The sequence below is a fragment of the Pteropus alecto genome, unplaced genomic scaffold (assembly GCF_000325575.1).
Source record: "Pteropus alecto unplaced genomic scaffold, ASM32557v1 scaffold11, whole genome shotgun sequence".
NCBI lineage: Eukaryota > Metazoa > Chordata > Mammalia > Chiroptera > Pteropodidae > Pteropus > Pteropus alecto.
In genome coordinates, this window is record NW_006431956.1 from 1,489,197 (window position 1) to 1,504,214 (window position 15,018).

Genomic DNA, 15,018 nt, shown 5'->3' on the forward strand with positions numbered 1-15,018 from the left:
AATGGGATGGGGACAGAAAAACGTGTGCCACCGCTCCACTCACAAGTGCTCCAACCTGTCACTTTGCAAGAACAAGGTCCAGAGCGACTCAGTCACCCAAGACCACGGAGTTAGTAATTAGCCATGCCAGGTTAAGGACCAGGGCTGACTCCAGGTTCAGCGCTCGCTCAGCTGCATCTGCTGGGGGTGCGTGGCTCCTCGTGCCTGTCGTAACGAGTGTGCCAGGGCTGCCCCGAATGCGAGGCACTCAGAGGGACTCTCTCTGGAGCCTGCGCAGGGATCCTGCTAAGGGATGTGGCTGCTTTGTAAAATGCTTCCCTCAAGTCTCTTGTTCCTGCTCTCTGAAACTAAGCTTTCCCTTCAACATACGACTCAGCATTTCCCAAGAGACGAAAGGAGTCCCTCCCCAGTCTGATCACAATTAAATTAGAGTGTTAGCGATATTTGAGGTTCCACAAGAGTAGAATAGAAGTCCTCTCTACAGACTTTCCAGATGCCCATCGCTCAGGAAAACTCTCCCCGCAATGCCACGCCGCCTTCCTTCACGCCCCATGCTGCTTAAAAGGCACCTCTGACAGGTGATGCAGGTTTAGCCCATCTTTTTATAACTGCATCCTGAAACATCGGCTACATGTTTGAGAAATGAGTTATCACCAAGATCGGCTCAAACTGTGGTGACAGCCACACGTGTCTCGATATGAAAGAAGCATCTATAAATGCGTCTGAGGATGAGTAGAGCAAAAACGATAGGCACCCTCTTTGGTCACACTGAAAAAGACAGACACGAATTGCACCTTAGTTTTCGAGGACATGTGGGCTGTGGTGAAGGACCTTGTTCAAAGGCAGCTGCCTGGTTTGGGGTGGGAGAAAGGTGAGCTATGGATGTACAAAAAAGCTCTTCCATGACCCACAGGTCTGACACAGAACTTTAATTTACACTCTCCAGAGGCCACTGCTGTGGTCCTGGCATGAGCTTTAAAACATGAAACTATGAAACAGGCTGGTGGATGAAAGTGAAGGAGGTCCTTCACGCTTCTTGCTTTTCAGTAACAGTATATGAACCATCTCTCATAACCCAGAAAAATAAAAGTTCCAGTCCCGAAAACCTTCCCAAGACACGGCATCACCAACACAATGGGCCACATCCCCTGAAGGTAGAATCAGTTGGCATACTGGGCATAGAAAGCCACTTTAACTCTCTCGATCTGATGGCACAGCTTGATGGCGGGCCCCAGCTTCAGCTCCATGCACTCCTGCACGGTGGGAAGTGTCAGCAGTAGGAGCGCCTGCCCATCGATGTCCTGCCGGAAAACAGAGCCAGGTTAGAGCCGAGACAGTGTGCACCAAGGCAAGGCATTTGTCACAGCCTTTGTCCTGGGGCTAAGGGCATGGGCTGCTCTCGTCGCCTCTGATTCTGGAGCATGCTGGCAGAAAGCAGCTTGGCTTGATGTATGCCTCACCTGGGTTAATAAATCCTCTTTGCTCAAAACATTGTGGCTACTCTGAAAACACATGCCCAGGCTGGTGGGGAGACAGAGCCGGAGAGGTGAGCTGCTGCAGGGATTCTTTGCCATGCTCAGCAACCCTCGCTAGGAGAGCACCCCCCGCCCCAGGACCCAGACCCCCCCCAACAGATCCACTGTGACCTCATCCGAGCTAGAAAAGGGCTCTCCACTAGGAGGAGAGCCTCTCTTCCCTGCAGGTCTGACACTTCACATCAGAATGGGCGAGAAGATGCTGGAGAGACATACCGACTACACAGCAGTTTTCCACAGAAAACACAGGTGTTCAGACACACACCCATGCACACGCATACGTGCACACACATCTACATTCACACACTGACGTTGCCCAGAATGAGTGCTACCTGGGTCCAGGTCTATCTCCTGTTTTGCCTTTAGGTGTTCACGAGATGACTATCAAACTTCATGCACCGCAGGAAGAAGGGTACGAAGGCTCACCCCAAAGCTTTAAGATCACCCCGCTGGATATCTTTGCTCTTCACTCACTTGCTTTCTAGAATGGTCAGGTTTCTTGATGGAGATGTTGTGTGACTAGGTGACTGAGTAGAACTGCGACCCTTCTTCCTAGGCACCAGGGCACACCTCATGTTCCAGAGGGAATAGCTGAGGCTCAAGGTAATGACAAAGGTCGGTGGTGGAATGACAGTATAAACGGAACTTGGCACACCAGAATTCCTGCTACTTGGGGAAGTCGTGTGCCCAGCGTTGCGATAAGCCACGCAGACTTAATAGCCACACCACTGCATGGGGGCATGGACCTTAGGCAGCATGTATCAATGAAGTCTGTGTAGGTGCTTATTTTCTTATTAAACTAATGGTTTATTTAGCTGCCTTGAAAGTTATCTACAGCAAAGAACCAAACTGTGTATATGTTAGCTTTAGAAAGACCTGTGTTGAGAGTAAGTGTAACTTATGTGATCAGTTCAAAAAATCTTGATGTGCAAATACTCCCTAATAAGCACGGCAGCAATATAAATTAAGCATTAACTGAAAAAGTAACAAAGCAAGTGCAACTTACTATTTCTAAATTACAGATGAGCACTAGCTAGGATGCATGCCACTATAAGCCATGTCTCAACCAAGCCTCAAATATGGCCACTAATTAGTAAACAGATTAGTCTTGAACATATACTGAAAGTAGAAGGTAAACTAATAACACTGTCAATGAGTTTTTGATGCTACATATATATCATTTTTTTTCTCTAGAGTTTTAGCATGTTATTCTACTTGCTTTGTAGATACTACCTAAAAGGCTGGTTGTAGTAAGGGAAATTAGAAATACTGAGAAAAAGTACGTTGTTCAAGGTGGAGAAGCAAACACAAGAACCCCTTGGTCTGGAACCTTTTAGCCAATTCCATGTTCAGAACCAAATCTACGTATGTCACAGCAAGTGGACAGAGAGGGCACAGACCCAGGGATACAAAGTCTTGTAGGTATCGAGAGCCTCAAAGAAATACACTGTAAGTAAGAAGAAGGCTGATGTTGCAAGACTGCGTGCAGTAAGCTTCATCTTTAGGTTCAAAAGAATCAACAGAACAGGATAGAATAGACCTGAACTTATTTTAGGAGCTGAAAACCTTTTTAAAGATGGAAATAATGCCAGAAAAGCTAGCTGATCCAAGATCACAGAGCTAGAGAGCAGTGGAACTAGGAATGTGGTTTTCTGATATTAAACACTGGAGAGAAAATTATAGCTCAGCTTTTAACACCTACAGTCAGTCATGATGGCCGTCCTTAGACATATAGAATCAATTACAACTGAAAAATCAGCCCTAAAATATATATGTGTAACTCTACAGACAATTTCAGTGAAGGGGGCAGCCATATGCATGCACCACATTCAAGTGGAGGATGTCACTTACGCAACAAACATTTATTGAGCACCTACTAAGTGCCAGGCACTCTCATGGTCTCTGGGGATCCCACACTGAACAAAACAAAGATTTCCCCCCAAGAAGACTACAAATCTCAAGGGAGGCAGGCAAATACATAGACCATTACAACATAGGAAAATTAATGTATGGACACAGAGCTATGGGCTCATACGAAATGGGCGACTGAACCGTTCTCTCATGGGCGTCAAGGAAGGCTTCAGATGCCTAAACTGAGACCTGAGGGAATCAGGGAAATGCAGATGAAGCTCTCAATATAATATAGTCTTACAGCCACAGAAACTAAGGTCTGAAAATACTAAGCACTGACGGAGATGTGTGTCATAAAGGGAACCGCCACGCTCAATAGGATGCCACCCCGATGTACTACTTTGGAAAATATTTTGATATCACTTAGTAAAAATATATAAGAGAAAATCAAACGAGAGCTTGACAAAACAAAATTCAGAATAGTATTTGCGTTAGTGGAGATCAAAGGGGCGAGCCTACAATTTACAAGGGGTCCCAGTTTAGGGCCATGGTGGGGGCGGGGGGAAGTCCACACCCCTCAGCCTGGACTTCAAGAGTGGGCAACCTGAGACAGACGGGATCAAGTCTGTGTCTCTGAACATCCCCTTAAGAGCAAGTTAAACGCGTCTCGTGGCTCTCACGGTGCCCACGTGGAAGGCTTCGCACAACTGAGACTGACAGGCTGAGAAGACACACGAGCTGAATTGTCTGCAGAAAACTCCGAGCTGCAGTAAGACAAAGACCACGGGGTGGGGAGGGCTGAGGCTAAGCTACCTGATTCATCAGAGACCCTTCGCCTGCTTCTCATCCGGGAAGAACTGACAACTGGGCCCGATATCTGAGGTGGGAGCAGTGGCTAACCTGCAGCTTGTCTACACTCGGCCGCCTCATGGCCGCTGGCTGTCATCTCCGGGTTCGCACTTCATTCTCCATCTTACCCGACGATGTAAAACCCAACTCAGTGTTCTCACTCTGAGAAGACTATGAGACCCAGAATAAAATCAGGGCCCCGGTCCCCAAACACCGGAGTGGCACGTTGCCTGCCGCAAGTCGCTACGGTTTAGCAACCTGACCAGCAGACTGGCGCTGGTGTGCAAGACAGTGGAGGTGGCTCCGTGCTGTCAAATGCAGCTGCCCGACACCTCTGTCCCAGACTCATTCGTGCTGCAGACTGCATGCAGCCAGCATCCACTCCACGGTCTCACAGTAGAACGGGAGGGAGCGGTGGATAAATGGAAGAAAAATCGGGCAAAATAATAACACAGGTGATACCACGAGTTGTCAAGCAATGAGGGAGGAATCCCACCCTGCAGTCCTTTCGCATACGTGGCTTTTGTTCTGGTTTGAAATATTTTTTTTTTCATTGATTATGTAATAACAGACCTCACAGTTAATTTAATGTTTATAAATATGCTGTCATATAATTCAGAATTGCTAGCAAATCACTTGTTATGGTCCAGATAGCATTAACATAAATGGAATAGTAATTTTAGGAAAAATGTAATAAAATACACAACATGAAAGTTATGCTCAGCACATGAAAAAAATTAAATTCATTTTGACATAGGGTTCAGTACAGGGCTTGGTAGCTCCTAACGGAGAGAGTTAGGTCTATAGAAACAGAAAGAATGTGAACTAAACCTGCAAACTATCCTGAAATTTTTTTATTAAAGTAAAACACTAATTTAGGTACTTTGCTTATTATGTGTTTCTGGCTCATAAAAGGCGAATGAATAGGCAGAACTTCATTTGAGAGTTTTGTGTTTGTTTAGTTATAGATGTGTGGAGTTTTCCTGAAAAACGTACACGTTTGCAGCATGAAATTATAGCGTACAGAATTTTTAAGCGGTCGCTGTAGCAGTCCAGAACTGAAAGGCAGGCACTCTGCGAACTGGGGGTCTGTGATCTCTGTAAACGCTCCTGGTGATAAGGAGTGTCTGAATTCACAAAACCAGGGAGCAAATGCACGTAGCTTTTACCATCCCATGCCCTGTGATCTCTCACACGCTGGTGAATAAAGACCCAGGGCTCCTTCTAGTTCGTCTAAAAACTCACGCAGCACCTGGAGTGACTCGCTGGAGGTCTCACCAAATCATGGCCGTGGCATTTGGGATCAGAGATGATAGTACAAATTAGTAATTAAAGGTCTGATTGAAGAGAAAAAACCTCTAGTGCCCGCATACTTCAGAGCGCACAGCAGGGCAATAGCCTTTTATTGTGACAGGTAAAATGGCCTAACGTGAAATTTAAAATTCAATAGGAATAAGACTATTATCAATTAAAGTCTACCTATTTTTCTCTCTACATGAGAAATTAGTAGGTAAGGAGGACCAGGCTTTTAAGGGAGGGCCCTACCCCGTGCTCAATTCTGGAAGTGGTTACAGGCCACGGACACTCCACTTCTAGAAGCCTGGGAAGGCCTGAAACTTCCTGAGACAGTGTTATAAACTGGGCTTAGAAGGACAATTAAAGCAGCTTTGTTTTCGCTTTCTTGCTTATTACTAGAAACTTGTAAAAGGAGGCAACACATGAGCCTGTTAACCTTCCTCAGAAGGTCTTGGGTTCCTACAGATAACGTCTGGGAGAGGGACACTCTGTCCTCTGCTCTGCGATTGCATCAATTGAAAAACACCGCTCAGTTAAAACTGGGCGTTTGAGGCTAAAACCAAAATAAAACAAAAACACAACTTCAGACTAACCTAGAATGTTACCTTCCATATATACCTGACTATTATTGCAAAGCCCATAATAGACACTCCATCAGTATATGCTGAATGTACACGTAAATGAACAGATACATGTTAAACTGTGTCATCAGCACTTGTCATGTAGTCGAATGCAATGTTTTTCTTTTTTCTTTTTTTTTTATGTAGTGCCACTATTAATAGTGACACTACAAAAAAAATGCTATAATAGGCAGTGCTTTAAGCCAGTTTTCCAAGTTCTGCTGTATTTTTGTTCACAAGAGAGAGAGGAGGCTTATCAGTATAGCCTGAGTCACTTAAGTCCTGAAACCTTTCTTAAAATTCTTTCTCTTCTGTTTGTGTGTTTCAGGTAGAGACACACTCATTACCCAGGTTCCTTCCATAAAATGAAAGTTTTCCCTGTTTGTCTGCTTTGACGTGTCGCCCAGAGAGGACGTGCAGCTAATGCCTGATGGTGAGGAGGTGACCCTGTCCTTCTCGTCACGGGTCGTTCTCTCGGCGTGCGCCTACTGAGGGTCTAGTACGGAGGGGTCTACGGTCTGCAGAGGAGACCGCTGAATGTTAACAGCTACCCTCCCCGAGAGGAGCTTGGAACCACGTTAATTTGCTTTTTACAATTCATTACTGCGTTATGGTGAACTTGGGGAGAAATCCGGGAAATTCACTGGGAGCATGGGAAATCAGAGGCCTTTCATTTTTCTTCCTGATTTATTGCTTGAATTACCCTCCCTCTAGACTATTGGTTTGTGTCATCTAGAAAAAGAATGGATGACATATTTTAAATTTATCATGTGGGAAACTGTATTTTTAAAAAATATATTAGGTCTTGAGAGACATATTTACATTGTGAAACAATGCGAGAAATGTCAATAAACTGAACGCAAGCTTAAATGTGAACTTTTGTGCGAGGCCAGTGAGGGGTGTGCAAGGCGGCGTGCTCAGAGTAACAGTTTGTTCGCATGTTAATTTAAGAGAAACTAAATAAAAACCTTCCTTTCTCACTGCACAGCATGCGTGGCATGACTTATGTTTTAGCTAATCTAAGTCTTGTCACCTGTTAAATTAAAAATTCCTTCCAAGTATAGATTATGTCAACTGTTTCTGTATTTATTCATCATTTAGCACAACACCTAATGTACCAGAGAGGCTTTAAAATATTTTACAAAAAAAGAAGGAAATAAAGAAAACCAATGGCAGTGGTATCAAATAAAACACAGAGGGACAGAGCGCGTGCTCTTCTGGGAGGATCGGTTGACATATTTTTCCCTATTTCTCCTGCTTTGCAACCCTAAAAGCCCTGGGCGTTTTAATACAACACGCATACGAAGACGCTGGAAAGTGGGGAGAAGGCAGACCGCCTGGGACCAGAGGACCCAGGATATGACGTGGTGGTGCGTGCTCTGGGTTTTGGTGACTCAGAAGTGCCAGTGGCACGGATGATGAGAGGCCCGTTAGAGGCCGACCTCTCTGTCAAAGGACCAGGAAAGGGGTGCTCGGGAGACAAAGCCTTTTAGACAATGACTAGTCCACCGCAGGGCAAGCGGCCCACCCCACCCACACCAGCAGGGGCTGAGCCAGGGGCCCAGACTTCTGGCTTGGCCAGGTGGCACCAGGCCCTCACCACCTGGAGAAGGCCAAGTGGAGAGCTGGGACTTCCATCTCTGCTTAACAGCAAAGAGCCCACCAAGGAGATGTCGGTGGAGACCATGTGTGGACCCCAGACTTTCACCTCACACCCACACAAGTAAGAGGGAAGCGCCCTGCCCCTGCCCGAGCCTGCCACAGGCAGCCAGCTACGACAGAAGGTCTGAGACCCAGAGAGTCTTATGAAAACAGCAAACACAGCACAGAGACACCGTACCTGTTCCTGAAATATTTTGGCCAAGGGGGCGCAGTCCGTCAGTTTAATGAACCTCACCACGTCAGTCACCGTCCACTCCAGCGGGTTGCTCTCCAGAACCAGTCTCCCCTCCTCCTCCTGCTTTATTTCCTGCAGAGGAAAAGGAGCAGCAGGTCATTTCACCACCGCATGGTCGGCAAGGTCCTCTCCAAAGCCCTGTGGGCCGGAGCCAGGCTCCTGGGACCGCGAGGGCCTCCGCCCACTGGTTTCTCGGGAGGCACCTGTTCAAGCCACAGAGACGTCCAGTCTCTAGGGACTTTCTCAGCAGCTCGTCTGGGTTTTATGACTTTCGTACGATGATGTGTACATTTAGAGGTTAAAATACAAGGCATGGTGATAGCAGCTGTTGAATCCCAAGTTCAGGAAATCTTGGGCCTGTGTATTAGTGACGCAGCTCTGACAGAAGGAGACAGGAACGGCGAGGGGTGTATACAAACATTTGCAGGAGAGCCCGCCATTCCCACGCTCATTCCTGTGACGGTGGTGGATGGTGCCAGTGACCTTGCAGCTATCACCTAGCACCTATGGGTTCAGGAGAAGCCTGACAGGTTGACCTGCCATTTTCCGGCATCGCCAAGGACTCTATAAAGAGAGAGTAGAGTCTGCTGTGTCCCAGATCCCGAGGACTTCTCCTGTTTGCCTGACAAGAATCTCTTGTGGTTTTAAAACCTTCCAGCAAAAGAGGTGCCATTGCTTCCCTCAGAACTCCATTCTGACGTTCACTGACCCACCAGTCAAGATGTGAAATCATCAAGCCTTTTGCCCTTGACTGAGGAATGAAGCTGGAGCGGCTGCTGGTGTGTTTAGTATTTTGAAGTCGCATCCCAAAATCTAGGCCGTGAACTATAATGCGTTTTCTTCTTCAACACCCCGCCCAGACAAGCCAGCGCCAGGGCCCGCAAGCTTTACCTCTGCCGTGTCCTGGCCGGCTGCCGGGCCCTTGTCGCCCACGGCACAGGAGGTGGCCTGCACGCGACGGCCCCGTCGTGCCCTGTCCACAGGTGGGCGGCGCTCAGGCTCGGAGCTGCTCCTCAGGGTGACAGCCCTCCGGGGCCGGGCGGAGGGGACCTCGGCCGAAGAGGTGTCCGTCTGGTCATCCCGGAGCTCGGAGCCGGTCTCCTCGCTCGCTGTGTCATCGTCCACGGCATCCGCTTCCTCCTCCTCACTCTCCTGCGAAGGAGGGAAACGCGCCGACAGGTCAGGAGAGGCGGGGCCTTCGCGAACGCAGCGGGCCAGCCTCGAACCCTAGACCCCTTCTGCCCAGGTGGCCCTGTGCAAACCCCCTGGTCTGGCACCACAGGACCCATCCAACGGTTCCATCTAGGGTGCCAGTGGCAGCCCTTCCCCAGCCAGGGCAGCTGACACTGTTACATCTGTTCTCAAAAAATAAGGGGAAGGATCCCAGACACTCCGCAGTTTTAACCGTTCAGCATCGAACTTTCATGTGGCCCTCGCTGTGACGCCGGCCTATTGGCCAGCAAGGACCCTGAGTCCCAGTGGCGGCTGGAAGGTGCTCTGGGTAGACGTACCTCCCCTGAGCCTGCAGCAAAGTCTGCAGCAGAAGACCTCCGTTTCTTCTGCACAAAAATGGATTTTCGCCGTTTCCGACGCCTGGCTGGTTTCGGGTATCCGCTCTCAACATTGCTTTCCCCGATTGGGGGCTTAATGATCTTCTTTCTCTTCCCGTAGTAATAGGCTACAAGGAGACGGAGAATTCAAAGCTTTTTTTAAAGGTGACACACATGTTCACATAGGGACAGAGAACAGACAAGTGGACGAAGGGGCGGATTTTTACGATTCCTCCATGAGTGTGCACAGCGTGGAATGGGGGATGTGTATACGTGTGTGTACAAAATAGAAGGACACGCATACTCTGATGACTGTTTCTAGTATGTTTGGATTCTTGGCTCTGACACACAAGTTGACAAATCCCAACTGGGGGTCTTCAGAGCACTCTCTGCACTTGCGGGGGAGGTGGTCCCAGCAATACCCCAGCAGCTTGCCGGAATGTAGGCTGGCAGAGCAAACCTCCAGGACACTGTGACAGAGATGTGGTCTCCCATCGGATGAGAAATAACTGAGGGGACACGCAGAAACAGCAGAAGCCTGGACCAGAGAGATTCTGAGCTCGTACAACCCGTGGCACAGGTGTCTGGGAGCGGCTGAGGCATGGAAATGAGGCCAGGCTGGAGGTGGGGCGGGGCCTAGAGAAGGCCAACAAGGAAAGGCAGAGGTCACCGACGTGACAGGGAGATGGAAGAGGCGAGTGATGAAGGAGGGAACAGCCTGCCAGGAAGAGGTCAGAGCAAAGGCAGTATGGGCCGTGGTGGCAACTCTGAGTCTGTGTCACGGTGGTGAAGCAGAGACAGGAGCAAAGAAAGGGGAGTGACGTGCTGCACTGGAGCGTGTCCTGAGGACAGTGGCGCACAGGGGAGCAGCAGAGGACGGGAAGGCTGACCGGTGCGGAGAAGGGCACTGACAGACTCATTACAGTTTCTCAGTGTAAGAACCTAGAAAGGAACTCTGGTTACTGGCCATTGCCAAAACTTCGTTTCATTGTGCTCTTCTTCCAGCCATATTGTTTTCCAAATCAACCAATCCACCGACATTCGCGATAGCACACAGTCTCATTGCTTCTTCGCCAACGCCTACCAATGATCATTTGCCCCGATTTTAATCACCCCCATCTCTTCCTTATATCAGGCTAGACACCCACAAGAACCTAGCACGGAAAATCTTAAAAAAATTCTTCCGTAGCAATTCCTATGAGAAAGTATTCATAAGGTTACTTACGACCCCGCAGTTCAGGCCCACGGACCAAGGTTCTGTACTCACTGTATTTGGTTTTGGTATGAACGGAGCAGTTTTCTGGGCAGTTTTCAGAAACCAGCACAGGACTGAACAAGTTTGGACAGCACTCCAGCTTGGCACAAACCCGTCGGCAAAAGTCTGCTACCTGGTCAGACGTGCGTACAATCTTGGCCACAGCCCTGTACGTTTTGCCTCTGTACCTAGAAGGAAAGAGGAAAAGCGAGGGGCCTCAGCAGTTCTCAGGGCGTCCAGGCGAAGCCGCGAAGCCACGGTCCTCGTCACCTCGTTACTCTTTATTTTGCCACAGGCGATAATAAAAATCTGTTCTGTAGCTTTCCCCAACAAAAAGGGCTTAAAAACCGTATTCCAATGACATAATCTTGTAAGGCAGGACATGTGAGGACAGCTCAAAAGCGTGAGACAGAGCATTTCACTTTATCCCCTCATTCTGAATCCGGAGTGAAGAGCACTTAGCCGTACCATTTACTAAATGGCCCAGTGAGGCTACTGTAAACAGGAAGATAAGGTTTTAAAGCACGTATTACAAGTTTTGGGAGGAAAATATTCAGAGACAAGCAAGCTAGCACACAGCAGAAAACCCCCGGCATCATAAATCATCTCAGAACGAAGAGAGGAAGGAAAGAGGTAAGAGACCACTGGGTTGGAGCGCATGACGAGATGCTGAGATGACATGCACACTTTGAAACAGAAAGTCAAGGGACCACCGAGGACACAGGAGGGAGACTGTCCCTGGCTGTCGGTGCAGGGACCCACTCAGAACTCCAGAGGTGACATGAAGATTATTTTAAGATGAAGACATTTGACATTCAACAGATGCAGAAAGTTCTCTCGGAGCTTCCATTATCTGACTAAAACTGAAACTTCTGAGAAATAAGGACTGCCATAAATTCCCTCTTTGAGGCAGCTTCTAATCCCAGGAGAGAGAGAGACCAAGAGTAAACTGACCATAAATCCCCTCAGAGGAGTTTCATGGCCAAGGCAGAGAGAACGCCGGCCTCAGCAGAAACAAACACCGAAGCTTTATCTCCCATTTGTTCTCCTAAAAATCCATTTGTCTTTCCTAAATAAACCCACGTGTTCTTCCCCTGGAGGCCTTTTCTCCACACCTCCTCTCCCCTGCCACGTTAGACGTAACTTAGGTGGATGCTCCAAAGCTCCACGGCCCCTCTGAGGCGCTCACCACGGAGCACCCCGTGTGTAATGCTAACTGTCCTTCCTCTTGCTGACCTGTCTTCTGTCAGCTCAACGCGCAGGCCCCAAGCACTGAACGTAAGAGGGTGGAGAAAAGGGTTTTCCTCCTTGACATCAGTGAGGGAGCGTGAGTGACCTTCCGATACCTTCCGACCAACCAAAGAAGGGGTTTATCTCCGCGTGCGAGTGCACACGGCAGGGCGGAAAAGATGGGCGAAGATGCAGACACGAGAGCGCTGATCTCTTCTTTTTCCATAGTTAAAAGTAGAGAAAAATCAAAATAAACTTTGAGACAAAAAGAAATACAGAGGGAAAAAAGTGGCACGTCGTCACGGTCCATCCAGAACCATCAGCGTGGTCCGAGTGAGGTGCCGTCAGTTTGGCCTAAGCGCTATCATTCATTTTCAGAACGGCCCACATCAGGCATTCTGGCGGGTCGTGAGGGCTGTGAGAGGGGAGAGCAAGAAGGCTCCAGTCCGTCAAGCTGAATCACATCCCTGCATATGAAAGGAAGACTCGAAAGGGAAGAAAGGTGGCAAGGCTGATCGCTGCAGAAAGAAGGCAGCCTCGCATGCCGCGAGAAAACACTCCCCTCCCAGCAGCGACCAGGCCCGGCCCGGCCTTCCTCCGAAGCTGCACTGGTCGTCTCGTCAGGACCAGGGTCCACAGCGTGGCTCGCTGGTTTTCAGCCTTATGAGCCTCAACTGCTGTAAAACGTCTCCCTTCTTTCTTGAATCCTGCATTTCAAGTAAGGGAAAATCTGTGCAATGAATGGGGTGTGCGTTTATTTTAGAAAAGATCACGTCTAATTCAGAACATCCTAAACTGGTCTGTGTTGGAACCAGAAACATCATACACATAATCTGACAAACTGAAGTACACACACAGAAATTCAGTCTCCTTTTTACAAACTGGTTCATCCGTCTGCTTAAAAATCAGCAAATGAAGAAACAAAATCTTTTTCAGTGACAGTCTCTCGGTTTGAGAATCCCTTTTCACATAAATCTCCGCATAGCCAAATATCACATCTTAATGTTCATAAAATATGGTCATGAATAAAAAGCCCCCCAAAAGGGAAATAAAAAGACATACAGGATTAGCCATTGCTTATGAAAATGAGAAACCAAAATATCTTTTCCACAGAGCAGAACATGACTCACCTAAAAGTAAATATTTGACTTTACCTCCTTGCTTCTTCCTGATAATGATGTCTAATTCACTTGAAATTACATCACGATATTTCCTCTTTATTCTGAATAACTGTAAGAAATGACTGGGAAAATCTATTAAGCCTCTACCTGGCTTTTATAAAGATGATCATGAAAGCCATTTAAAGCAAAGTCTTTTTTCTTCTCCCCCAAGAAGATTCTGTAACATGTTGGAAAATGTATTTAAATGTCCCTAGATGCACAGAGTTGGCATTTTTTTTATTAGGCATTTTTTTTTATTACCCCTAAGATATAGCCTAAATTCTTCCTCCTGAAATTCAAAATAATGTAGGTCAATTTAATACACTTAAATTCATCAGAAAGAAAGAATTTTCTCTTCCAGAACAGCAGAAATGAGCCACATTAGAATCCACTTTTCCCCTTCGCACCACGGCCACTATAATTTAGCCCTTCGACCCATATAGAAGACTCATGATGTGACAGACTCCTTACATGGCACTCGAATGTTACTGTAACTTGTTTTAGTATAAACGGTGCAGTTGTTCGATGAATAGGAAAGTCACCGAGGGACAAGTACAGGTGACAGTGTTAGTTTTTCTCTCATTTACAGGGCAAACCTTTTCAATGGCACCTCCATTTTCTCTAGTAAATGGGTCTTTACTCTTTGGAAGGAGAAAAAACATCAGAACCCCAGATGCTCAGAGATAGCATTGGAGGATCTTACGCCCTTTCTTCCTGAAAACACTCCTTGTAATATTACTCCGTAATATTGTCATTCTGCAACCACACCAAGACGACTGAATGCCCTCACTGCAGGTATCTCCGCGCTGAGTTAATTTACTCATGACAGAAACCTTGCCAGTCTTTCAGCTAAATGGGCAGAAGTCAACTCTCTCTCTTCCCATTTGCGCCAAATATCAAAGTTGTCACGCTCTAAAGAGTTGTCATTTTACAGCAGAAGGAAAGAGGTGACTCCAAATGCAGTGTTAGAGCAGGCACACTCCCGCCGACTGTGAGTCTGTCATCATTAGTGGCTGCTCTGCGATGCCACTGTGATTCCTACACACTTGAAACCCAGTTCAGACAGACGTTTTCTCCTAAGGTGCTGTGTAAGATTTCACCGAGGAGCTCACAGTCATATTTGATATAACAGGTAATCCGCTGCCTTCACACCACAGCAGGGCTGGATGGTCTCAGCGAGTCCGCTTTAACTGGATCAGGCTGGATGTGATAAGGCTCTGATCGACTTGCTACCATGAAAATGAGTGCAAACATTGCAGAATGAACGGTCCCTGTCATGCCAGTATCTGGAGCCAGTTTCTGCCTTACTTAGGAGCAGGGGAGATTTTCATGGAATTTAAGTTTTTTTTACTTTTACTATTTCCATATCCATTAGGTGTATTTTGGATGTATTGATTACAGGAAAAAAATTTTAAACAATAAGGGTTTTTCTCTATAAAGCCTTGCCCAGGTTTTCTGCCACCACCACTGTGATGAACTGACCCCATAATAAAGTGTCTTACTATTGCTGATCCCCCTCTTATGTAAAGTAGAAAAATATGGAATATTAGAAAACCTTTTTTTTCTAAGCTACAGGTGTGAAATTCATTTAAATAATTCTTGGGAAAGAAGGTAAAGATGAGATATGGTGCCACCTTACGCTGACATGCCACTTCATGCAAATAAATATTTTCCTTACTAATTTATATTCCCTTCCTTTAACTTTTGTGATTTGGAAGAGTGCCAATAAATGACTTTTACTGAATCCAAAATTACAGAGATGTTCGGAAAAGACG

General features: G+C 47.1%; 1 protein-coding gene across 1 annotated transcript in view; it reads right to left on the bottom strand.

Moving 5' to 3' along the window:
- Positions 1 to 34: 34 nt before the first annotated feature.
- Positions 35 to 15,018, bottom strand: part of SFMBT2 (Scm like with four mbt domains 2) — a 158,512-nt gene continuing 143,528 nt past the window's right edge. Inside the window, exons 16-20 of the mRNA XM_006906953.3 lie at positions 10,866 to 11,041; positions 9,560 to 9,726; positions 8,940 to 9,200; positions 7,992 to 8,120; positions 35 to 1,301 (exon numbers count right to left, since the gene is read on the bottom strand). Of these exons, the coding sequence (XP_006907015.1) occupies positions 1,161 to 1,301; positions 7,992 to 8,120; positions 8,940 to 9,200; positions 9,560 to 9,726; positions 10,866 to 11,041 (874 nt within the window). The 3' untranslated portion in view covers positions 35 to 1,160. The remainder of the gene's footprint in view (positions 1,302 to 7,991; positions 8,121 to 8,939; positions 9,201 to 9,559; positions 9,727 to 10,865; positions 11,042 to 15,018) is intronic.